The sequence below is a fragment of the Oncorhynchus clarkii genome, chromosome 14, assembly GCF_045791955.1.
Source record: "Oncorhynchus clarkii lewisi isolate Uvic-CL-2024 chromosome 14, UVic_Ocla_1.0, whole genome shotgun sequence".
NCBI classification, from domain to species: domain Eukaryota; kingdom Metazoa; phylum Chordata; class Actinopteri; order Salmoniformes; family Salmonidae; genus Oncorhynchus; species Oncorhynchus clarkii.
The window spans coordinates 6,078,939-6,090,101 of NC_092160.1; the positions used below are offsets into that span (position 1 = coordinate 6,078,939).

The 11,163-nt window shown below is 42.2% G+C and overlaps 1 protein-coding gene across 1 annotated transcript; it reads left to right on the plus strand.

The window, feature by feature from the left end:
- Nucleotides 1-1,741: 1,741 nt before the first annotated feature.
- Nucleotides 1,742-11,134, plus strand: LOC139366174 (transmembrane and coiled-coil domains 6). The gene is made up of 13 exons (XM_071103353.1): nt 1,742-2,042; nt 2,449-2,552; nt 2,680-2,795; nt 6,419-6,605; nt 6,712-6,816; nt 6,905-6,996; nt 7,140-7,256; nt 7,536-7,650; nt 7,852-8,032; nt 9,458-9,558; nt 9,820-9,987; nt 10,209-10,334; nt 10,920-11,134. The coding sequence occupies exons 1-13, from the start codon at nt 1,952-1,954 to the stop codon at nt 10,941-10,943; spliced, it is 1,527 nt and encodes a 508-aa protein (XP_070959454.1). The 5' UTR covers nt 1,742-1,951; the 3' UTR covers nt 10,944-11,134.
- The last annotated feature ends 29 nt before the right edge of the window (nt 11,135-11,163 follow it).

Genomic DNA, 11,163 nt, shown 5'->3' on the forward strand with positions numbered 1-11,163 from the left:
TCAACACCTGGTGATTTATTGTTCTTTAGATGTTTGATAGACTCTATAATCTCTTCAACTTTGATGGGTTCATCACACTGTTTAGATTCTGATTCACTGATAGAGTGAACATTATTCAGTGAGTTAAAAAAACATATCTGTGGATTCCTGACAGTACGTAGAGCTATACAATTTTCTGTAAAAATTGCTGCAGTATTTAGCGATTCATTTTTGGTCATCTGTAATAACACCATCAATGTTTAACTTATGGATAGTGTTATTTTTAGAGTGAAATTTCTCAAGTCTAAAGAAATAGGATGAATTCTGTTCTCCCTCCTCAATCCATTTTTCCTAGATCTAATAAAGGCTCCTTCTGCTTTTAATTTATATATGTTATCCAGTTTATTTTGTAACTCAATTAGTTCCATCTTCTCCTCCCCCAAGAGGTCGGCTGGGGACCTCTGAGAAAGGGAAGTTATCTTAATGATCACCTTTTCCTCCTCAGCTCTTCTGGTCTTAGCCAGATTACTACCATATTTTCTAAGGTATTTGGACACCTCAAATTTAAAGAGCTCCCAGTTCTTGCAATACGATTTTTCTTCACAAGCCTTTTCCCAAAAGTGTGAGAGCAGATCTTTAACCTCAAATGTAACTATATCATTATTTAATAATGAGCTATTTAGCTTCCAGTAGGATGCTCTACCAAGGTTCGTATCAGGGGTAAATATTTTGATATTTAAATAAAAGGGTACCTACTATTTTAAGTACATATGAAAACTGGTCATAAAATAATTGAATAAAAAATGTTTTACATATAAACGTTCCTAAGACCTTTTTTGGAAATAAGTATTAATAACTAAATAGAACAATAACCGTGTAAAGTCAGAACAGACCTGTATGCCATTTAAAACAGTATCTTGGTTACTGTATACATAAAACATAAATTCAGCTTTCAATCTTCTTCTTAATTTTGTAAACAAAATAGGACTTCTGGTCATACAAGAACAAACTAATGAATTGAAATTCCTGAGTATTCCTGTAAAATAGTCACCTGATGCTTGTTAGGTAAACCACATAAGGAAAATGAGAATACCATGGCTGAAACCATCAATCAGCCTGTTCCTTCTGAAGAAAGTCTCCAGCCTTGGGTTGCATAGCATCAAATTCGTCATAGGAACCACTTGATATGATTGGTCGCCTCTGGTGATTTGCATAAAGTTGGGAAAAGCTTATTTTTCACCGCCTCTCACGCCGTGTTAGCACCGCCCCGGGTAACCTAGTGGTTAGAGCGTTGGACTAGCAACCGGAAGGTTGCAAGCTCAAACCCCCGAGCTGACAAGGTACAAATCTGTCTTTTTGTCCTTGAACAGGCAGTTAACCCACTGTTCCTAGGCCGTCATTGAAAATAAGAATTTGTTCTTAATTGACTTGCCTAGTTAAATAAAGGTAAAATAAATAAAATGGTCAATGCCCTCTCTGCATCGCGGTGTTTCCCCGCCAGGCGTCTTATGCTAGTGTACACAGTGCACTAGAAGGGTGAGAGAAGAGAGAAGGGAGAAGGGTGATATGGAAAACTCAAAGAAGGAAGAAGTGGGAGTTAGTACATTGCCAAAACAAACTATGTTGTATTATGGTAGCTAGGTTAGTTTCATTATTACATATGGAGTTATTTAAAAAAAAAAATAATAATAATTGGGGGGGTTCAAATCGTCCAGTTGGTGGGGCAATACACATTTTTTTGGTGTAGTCCGCCATAAAACTCACAGAAGAAGGAGCTTTCCTGAAGCTGGACCATGCCACGCCTGTCCGATAGGTGGAAATACTCACATTGTGTAATAACATTAATGTATCCAATTTTCCGGCAAAGAAGATGATGTCAACAGTCTTGTCTGAAAATATCAAATGCTAGCTCATATGGCCTATTAACGTAGCTATTTAGGTAATTGAATGGCTAACTTGGTCGATAGATGAAATGTGGAGGTTGAACGCAGTCCGCCACAAGGCTGGACGTCAGGGCAGCGACTTGGAGGAGTTCAAGTTCAAAAGACGAGAACATGAAAAAGGTGAGCTAGCTGAATGTTGGCTAACGTTTTCCAACTAACGTTAACGTTACCTTGCCAGCTGTGATTAGACTTGACAAGCTACTCTGTCAATATATTCCCTCTATAACATTGCTGTGTCTTATTGTGAAATGAATACAACACGTTAGAAACACTTGTTCTCCTTCAACTGATTTCATATTTGTTCAAAGTACCCGGAGCCGTACAAATCGTGCATGGTGGTGGAATCTCCTGGCCTCCCAGTACGGATGTTACGAGCGCGGGCTGCGTGTTAACGTATTCCCATGACAAACTACCCGCTCCATTGTAGTTATTAAATATATCACACTACAGTACAATATGCCACATAAGCACTGTTCCGTTACTGTTGTCATTGCTCTATGTTGATTTGCTGGGTCTCTCACTGTAGAGTTGAGACGGGCCCGGAAGGACAGCCAGCTGGTCAGCAAGAGACTCCTGCTGAATGATGACGAGGAGGAGGATGGCACCATGGACACACTGGCCAGCGATCAGGTATTGGGCCCTTGTATAACAACCACTGTCAGAGATGAAGATTCTAGTCAGCAACCCAGCAGAGAAGCACATCAACTGTTAATTGAGTATAACAGAAGTTATTTTCTGGTTTTCTTTCTCTATCTAGGTGGTAGAGTTGTTCAACATAGTTCGCCATGGCAGGGACTTGGTGAAGAAAGAAGCTGACCTAAGAGCGCTGAGGAAAGCCCTCCGCAGCCCCTCAGCCCACCTCATTCTTATCAAGTATGAAGGTCTTGTTCTCTGTCTCTCTCTTTGTGTGTGTACATTTCTTCACATTGTATTGTGTTACAAAGTGGGATTAAAATGTATTTAACACGTTTTTTTGGTCAACAACCTACACAAAATACTATATATTACTATATATTTTTAAAACCTCTACAGGATTGGTGGGTCCCCCTCGGGACAGCTGAACTAATGTAGGCTAATGCGATTAGCATAAGGTTGTAAGTAACAAGAACATTTCCCAGGACAAAGACATATCTGATATTGGCAGAAAGCTTAAATTCTTGTTAATTTAACTGTACTGTCCAATTTACAGTAGCTATTACAGTGAAAGAATACCATGCTATTGTTTGAGGAGTGTGCACAATTTTGAACATGAAAAGTTATTAATAAACCAATTAGGCACATTTGGGCAGTCTTGATAGAATATGTTGAATATGAAAAAAAGGGTGCTATCCTTAAGAGGTTTTAAAGATGAATTACAATAACTATATGGCTTCCAACTCTCATGCATTGGCCTTGAGACACGCATTTGACCCTCTTCTCACGGTACACCTCTTATATCTCACACATTAAAAAGTACTGCATTTATTTTTATATTTCGTCCATTGTATAGTCAGCGAGTTAACTTTTCAACTGTGCTCCAAATCGTTTTGAAATTGGAGCATCTGCAATTATACATCACGAGCGGAACTTGTATCATTGTCCTGTCTTGCCACAGCACTGTGAACCTGTCACATTATGTAAGGGATCAAGGGGATTGGATGCATGTTTTAAAGAAACGCCCCTCAAGATTCGAGTGGAGCTGAATGGAGAGCGAATGTTCTCAGCTGTGTTTGTAAAACGAGTAGCGCTGTTTTATGTGCGGTGTTGTCAACAAAATTAGGTTGCTTTTGCTCCCGTCCCTATTGCAGAATGACGCCTTTTGACAGTATGTACTAAAGTCGATTTAATTCACACCTGCATTAGTCCCCCTCGTTTGGTGATTGGCATTTAGGTTTACGTTTTAGCAGGGACATTTGGTGACCTGATTTGTAACTATGAAAATAATTTTGTCAATCAGATTGTGAACCCAAAAGTGTACGTTTGATTCTAGAGGCGGGACAATAAATAGAAACATCATTTTGTTAGGGTGTAGGGGCAGATTTGCCATCTTGTCTTCAGGAGATTATTAGGGTAATTACTGTGCTTGTCAGAAAGAACACTACTGTTATTCCCCACGCTTTGTTTACTAATCCACTTCTTACCAATTTGGCCAGTGTATTCACATTTTAAATCTCATATGCCTATCTTTGTCTTTTGAAAAAACAATTATGAGGCTATGTCTTTTTGCAGCCATTCATGGACAGTTTAAAATAAGTCATACAACTAAGCATTGGATATTAAATGCTCCAGGAATCTTTAAATAATTAGACATTTAGCATTGTGCACATGCTAGGCAACTCATAAACGTGTCATATGTTGTCTCTGTAGAGTAAGATGATGACAAGGATCTTCAACTAGTAGGTATAAACCACCTGAATATTGATATTCATTTTATTTTCTTGAAGGTTTGGTGATGTTGAGAAATGAAGTGTTATAAGAAGAACATTTTCAAACACCCAGCAGTTGGGAAACATAAATCAGGGGTGGCCAACCCTCCTGGAGAGCAAGCAGTATTTTCTTCCCGCCCTATTTTTAAAGCGAGAATTCACCCAAATTATAAAATACTAAATGTTTTTGTCCTTACCTTGAAAGCAGTCTACAGTATGGACAAGGAGACTGCAATCTATGATTTGGTTAACCGCTGCCATCAACCATTACTATGTTCTGTGCAGAGCCTTGGTGTAGTGGTAACACTGAAAACAGGGATCAATCCCTGCTTCCAACCCTCCCACTGCCTCTAGCATTTGCTTGTCTCCCTATCTAATTGAATTAGTCTGAATAAAGTGTCAAACCACTTTTTATTTTTAAACATTACATTTCAAAGTCGTCCAATTTGTGAGTGTTCATTTAATGTTCAAAGCATCCTGAATACACCTGACCTGTGTTTTTTATGAATAAAAAAAATCCACCTTGGTCATAAGCCTAAGCCGTGTCAAAATACTGTACGTCGAATTGCAGGAAATTTGCTTTAAAACAGTACAACTGTTCCCCCTCTAGTGGTTGTGCTAGGGGGCAATGAAATTCACATAGCAAATCTCCAAGCTTTCTTCAAAAGTTGGCAGCCCTGTAACTAAAATATAGTTGTTGCATAAGTATTCAGCTCCCTGGATAAATACATATTGGAAACCCCTTTGGCATCGGTTATACCGAAGAGTCTTCTTGGGTAAGTCTGTAAGTGCTTTGCACACCTGGATTGTGCAATATTTGTCCATTATTCTTTTCAAAATTCTTCAAGCTCTGTCAAGATTTTGGGTGGGGATCATGACTAGACAGCAATTCTCAAGTCTTGCCAGACATTTTCAAGCAAAACTGTAACTTGGCCACTCAAGGTCATTCACTGTCTTCTTGGTAAACAACTCCAGTTGTAAATTATTGTCCTGCTGAAAGGTGAATTCCTCTCCCAGTCGCTGGTGTAAAGTGGACTGTAGCAGGTTTTCCTCTAGGATTTTACCTGTGCTTAGCTCCATCCCGGTTTCTTTTTATCCTGAAACACTTTTGTCCATGTCAAGCATACCCATACCATGATGCAGACACCACCATGCTTGAAAATAAGGAGGCAGTTACTCAGTGATGTGTTGTGTTGGAGTTGCCCCAAACATAAGGCTTTTCTGTGTTTGTTTTTTTGTTGCAGTATTACTTTAGTGCCTTGCATACAAGATGCATGTTTCGGAATATTTTTATTCTGTATATTTGTTCTCCTTTTCACTCTGTTATTTGGGTAATTATTGTTGTTGATCTATCCTCAGTTGTCTCCCATCACAGCCATTGAATTTTTAAAATAACTAATGGCCTCGTGGTAACATCCCCGAGCAGTTTCATTCCTGTCCTGCAGCCCGGTTCAGAAGGAAGTCTGCATCTTTGATGTATCTAGGTGGTTTAATCCATCATTCACATAATTATTAACTTGGCCACACTTAAAGAGATATTCAACGTCTGATTTGTTTGTTACCCATCTACCGATCACTGCCCTTCTTTATGAGGCTTTCCAAATACTCTCTGGTCTTTGTAGTTGAATCTGTGCTTGAAATTCAATACTTGACTGAGGGACCTTATAGATGTTGAATGTATGGGGGGAAAGAGGAAGGGTTAGTCATTCAAAAATCATGTCAACCTCCAATATTTCACACAGATTGAGTCCATGTAACTTATTATGTGATTTGTTAAGCCACATTCCACCCCTGAACCAATGTAGGCTTGCCTAAACAAAGGGGCTGAATATTTTTGCAACAACTATATTTTAATTATACATTTTTTTTCTTTTATCTTAAAAAAAATATATACTTTTTCTTCCGATTTGACATTACAGAGTATTTTGTGTAGATTGTTAACAAAAAAATTACAATTAAATTCATTTTAATCCCACCAACACAATAAAAAGTGAAGTAATCTAATATTTATTTTATAAGGGACTGTATATACGTGTATATATCAGTATGGGCCTTTAATTTCTCGTCTCTGTCCTTTCCATATGTGCTCAGGCAGCCGAACAGTATTGCGATCCTGGTGACTAACCTCTGTGGCCCCAACCCTCAGTGTTGTCTGGAGGCTGCCCGCTGTCTCCACGAGCTGTCCCACTCCCCCCACAGCGAGGTGGACTCGTTGAGGCTCCGACAGGCCACACCCTACCTGATCACCTTCCTCTCTGGACAGAGCCCCAAGTTCACTGTCAGTCCCACAGCTCATACACAGTACCTGCCTTATCAAACAGCCTAGTGAAGTATTACACTATGTTTTTTTTTCTCACTTTTGTATGTGTTGTGTTTCTTTACAGGAGCTGTGTCTCTACACCCTGGGTAACATGTGTCCTGACAGCGAGAATGTGAGAGATATGCTTCTAGCTCAGGGCATCATACCTGCTTTGAACAACTGCATCCAGGTCAGCTACAAACCTCTGTACTGTCTGTCAATCGACCAACCTGCCATCGTCTCCTTTATAACACACTCTAATCTGTTTGTGTGTGTAGATCCACCGGACTAACCTGGCAGTGGTTGAAGCAGTAGGGTTCACCCTCTCCCAGCTCATCTCAGCAAACTACGTCACAGGGAGAATCATCCCGTAAATTAACATCATGGTTGTAGCTAAACTGAGAGAGAATATTTATACTGTACTATGGAAACTTCATCAGACGCCATTCAGAGATGCCGTTGAGAGATCCCGTTTGTAGTCAAGGCTATGCTCTCCTGTCTGTTTGTCTGTAGGGCAGTCTTTGCGTCTGGTTTGATCCCTCGCCTCCTCTCAGTGTTGACCCCTGACTCTCAGTTTGGCCTGGGACCAGTCATTGAGTGTGCCTGGTGCCTGCACTACCTGGCCTGCAGGTCAGACACTTCACCTTAGAATCAGGGTTAATCCCAAATGCCACCCTATTCCCTGTATAGTGCACTACTTTTGACCAGAGCACTATGGTCCTGGTCAAAAGTAGTGCACTTTGTAGGGAATTTGGGATGCACACAATATCACCTTAACCTGGGTGTCACCCAGGAGGACCAGCTACTGTGTCTGTTTGTGGTTGCCATGGATATGGTGCTGTTATACTGGATACAATGTGGTGGCACTGTGTGATTCTTTTGTCTGTTTTTTTGCTCTCTTGTCTAAAGCAACGTGGACAATGGGGCACTGGTGGCCCAAGGTACTCTTCTACATTGCACTTCCCTCTTGGTGACACTTGGTGTTGCTGTTGCTAAAGGAAGTATAGAGGAGGGAATTGAGCTGGTGAGTAGTTGCTGAATCCAAACTCTTTTTCGAAGTTACTCCTCCAAACAAATTACATGTGTTGTATAACTCTGTGTCTGATAGACACCAACTTTACCAGAATGCAAGGTAGCAATTTGATGAGATGAATAGCAATGTAGATAACCTAGGCTCCTGTCATAATCTACATCCCGCCTTCCTTTCTCGCTCTCTCCTCTCCAGTTGATCTGGCCCCTGCTGCGCTGTGTGGGGAACCTGCTGTTATCTGGGCCCCTGGGGGCCCTGCAGCCCCAGCTAAACGATAGCCGTCTCCTGGCTGCGCTCTGTGCTTTTCCTCAGGCCTTCCTCCAGACCCACCCAGCCCTGGCCAGAGAGAGCGTCTGGGTCCTCAACAACCTCACAGGTGAGAGAGGGAGAGAGGGAATTGACTCGTACATCTGTTTTGTGTTCTAAATCTGTATAGATAACTGCTTGTCATATAAAGTGATCATATTTTCAGCAGCGGTGTTACATCTCTCCCTTCACACTCCGGAGCTCGGCCATATTGAATGCCTGTGTTATATACATATCATAAATGTCAACTCATTCAAACATGATTTAAGTAAGTCCTTTGACGGGACAAATTTATAATTTGACCTGGCCAGGGAAAGTTGCAGCATTACTGTAACTGGTCACGTAGTCAGGGCAGTAGCGGTGTGTGGTGGGTAAAATCACTGGGGATGCAAGCCAGATGGGGAGCGTCGCTGCACAGCTATTTTCAGGTCTCTCCAGAGATGTTCGATCGGGCTCTGGCTGGGCCACTCAAAGACATTCAGAAACTTGTCCAGAATCCACTCCTGCGTTGTCTTGGCTGTGTGTGTAGGGTTGTTGTCCTGTTGGAAGGTGAACCTTCGCCCCAGTCTGAGGTCCTGAGCAGGTTTTAATCAAGGAACTCTCTGTACTTTGCTCCGTTCATCTTTCCTTCGATCCTGTCTAGTCTCCCAGTCCCTGCCGCTGAAAAACATCCCCACAGCATGATGCTGCCACCATGTTTCACTGTATGGATGGTGCCATGTTTCTTCCAGAGGTAACACTTGGCATTGAGGCCAAAGAGTTCAATCTTGGTTTCATCAGACCAGAGAATCTTGTTTCTAGTGGTCTGAGAGTCTTTTAGGTGCCTTTTGGCAAACTCCAAGCAGGCTGTCGTGCCTTTTACTGAGGAGTGGCTTCCGTCTGGCCACATTTTACTATAATGGCCTGAAGGATGGAGTGCTGCAGAGATGGTTATCCTTCTGGAAGGTTTCCCCATCACCACAGAGGAGCTCTGTCAGAGTGACCATCAGGTTCTTGGTCACCTCCCTGACAAAGGCCCTTCTCCCCCGATTGCTCAGTTTGGCCGGGCGGCCAGCTCTAGGAAGAGTCTTGGTGGTTCCAAACTTCTTCCATTTAAGAATGACGGAGGCTACTGTGTTCTTGGGACCATCAGTGCTGCAAAACATTTTGGGTACCCTTCCCCAGATCTGTGCTTCGACACAATCCTGTCTCTGAGCTCTACGGACAATTCCTTCGACCTCATGGCTTGGTTTTAGCTCAGAAGTGCACTATCAACTGTGGGACCTTTTTAAATAGACAGGTGTGTGCCTTTCCAAATCATTCCCAATCAGTTGTATTTGCCACAGGTGGATTCCAATCAAGTTGTAGAAGCATCTCAAGGATGATGAATGGCACAATTATGCACCTGAGCTCAATTTCAAGTCTCATAGTCAAGGGTCTGAATACTTATGTAGGGTCTGAATACTTGTTTAGCTGATAACCGGTCATGAATCTCTTTCCTCTCGCCTCCAATCAGCTGCTGCAGACTCCAGTGTGTTCTGTTCTGCCCTGTTCTATCTGAATCTGGTTCCTGCTCTGATCCAGCTCCTGCCCTTCTCCCACGGCATTAACATCATGGTCAGTGCACTGACGCTTCTGTTCATGGTAGTAACATTGTTGTCAAGCCATCACTTCCCTTGACTTACGACTTACTGTTAATACACATTTTTTTCAGTATTATTTGGCCCGTTCAACCTTGATGTGGGCAGCATTATGCTTCTCCATCCACTGTTCCAATCCACTGAGCCACGCACTATAGACATCAGCAGTTTCACTTGGGTCTGGGAAAGGATGTGACATTTAGATTGAATTAAAAATCTTTCTCCCTCACCCCACCAGGTGCTAAGGGTTCTGGGTAACATTGCCCATCAGGGGAGAGAGTACTGTCTCCACCTGGCTCAAGCTGGCCTGCTGCCTGCTCTCTGTGCCACACTCAAGATGGCCGACACCGAGGTGGTGACCTTCAGTCTGGAGGTGCTGGGCCAGCTGATGGCCAGTGACCCACAGGTAGGGAAGGCTCCCAACACCCCGCCAAACTAACGATGGCTGCCTGCCATGCAGATGTCATAGTTTGTTGTTAGCCGTGAACACTGTTTAATGTGCAGTCTTGCGTTGTTTATCTGCTGCTCTAATGTATGGATAAAGGGGCTGTAAATGTCATATCTGGCAGAAACAAACTAGCACAGGCAGCTAGACGATGACATTGATGAAGCGGTGCTTCTTCTCAGCTTGCAGAGGAGTTTGTGAAGCAGAGTGGGCTCCCCGTGCTGGAAGCCATCCAGTATAGCAACCAGGAGACTATCCGCCTCAGAGCAACACACCTGCTGGAACATCACCTGCCCCCACACTGCACGGTGAGGACTATGCCCTAACACAGGCCGGGAGTGTGTACCTGGGTATATATATACACTGAATGTAGAAAACATTAAGGACAGCTTCCTAAAATTGAAATTGCACTCAGAACAACCTCAATTTGTCAGGGCATAGACTCTACAAGGTGTTGCTGGCACATGTTGACTACAATGGTTCCCACAGTTTTGTCAGGTTGGCTGAATGTCTTTTGGGTGGTGGACCACTCTTGACACACATGGGAAACTGTTGAGCATGAAAAACCCAGTTCTTGCAGTTCTTGACACAAACCGGTACGCCTGGTACATGCTACCATACCCCGTTCAAAGGCACTTAAGTCTTTTGTCTTGCCCATTCACCCTCTGAAAGGCACACACACAATCCATGTCTCAATTGTCTAAAGGCTTAAAATATTCCCGTCATCAACACTGATTTAAAGTGGATTTAACAACTGACATAAATAAGGGATCATAACTTTCTCCTGGTCATTCAATGTCATGAAAAGAGCAGGTGTCCTTAATGATTTGTATACTCAGTGTATGTGTTTTTAGGGTACAGACATTTGTTAATGCTTTGTTTTGTTGTTAAAGGTGGATACCTCTGCATCCCAGTGAGGAGCCTACAGAACGGGAGTGCCACAAAACCCAGACTTACAAATACTTTAAACAGGTCTACTCAGAAAACCTACTAGTACATTTCAAGTTTTTATTAAATTATGTGAAGATGCTCAAATGTAAATATGTGCTGGATATCAATAGGATGTTATTTTTACACTGCTTTAATAAAATGCCAAATTATACCAACAGAATGTGATGTCTTTGGAGCCTCTTGTTT

Coding starts and splice junctions, on each gene's coding strand:
- LOC139366174 (XM_071103353.1), top strand. CDS start 1,952: ATGTGGAGGTTGAACGCAGTCCGCCACAAGGCTGGACGTCAGGGCAGC. Junction 6,997..7,139: donor GTCACAGGGAGAATCATCCC/GTAAATTAACAT, acceptor GTTTGTCTGTAG/GGCAGTCTTTGCGTCTGGTT. Junction 10,335..10,919: donor ACCTGCCCCCACACTGCACG/GTGAGGACTATG, acceptor TTGTTGTTAAAG/GTGGATACCTCTGCATCCCA.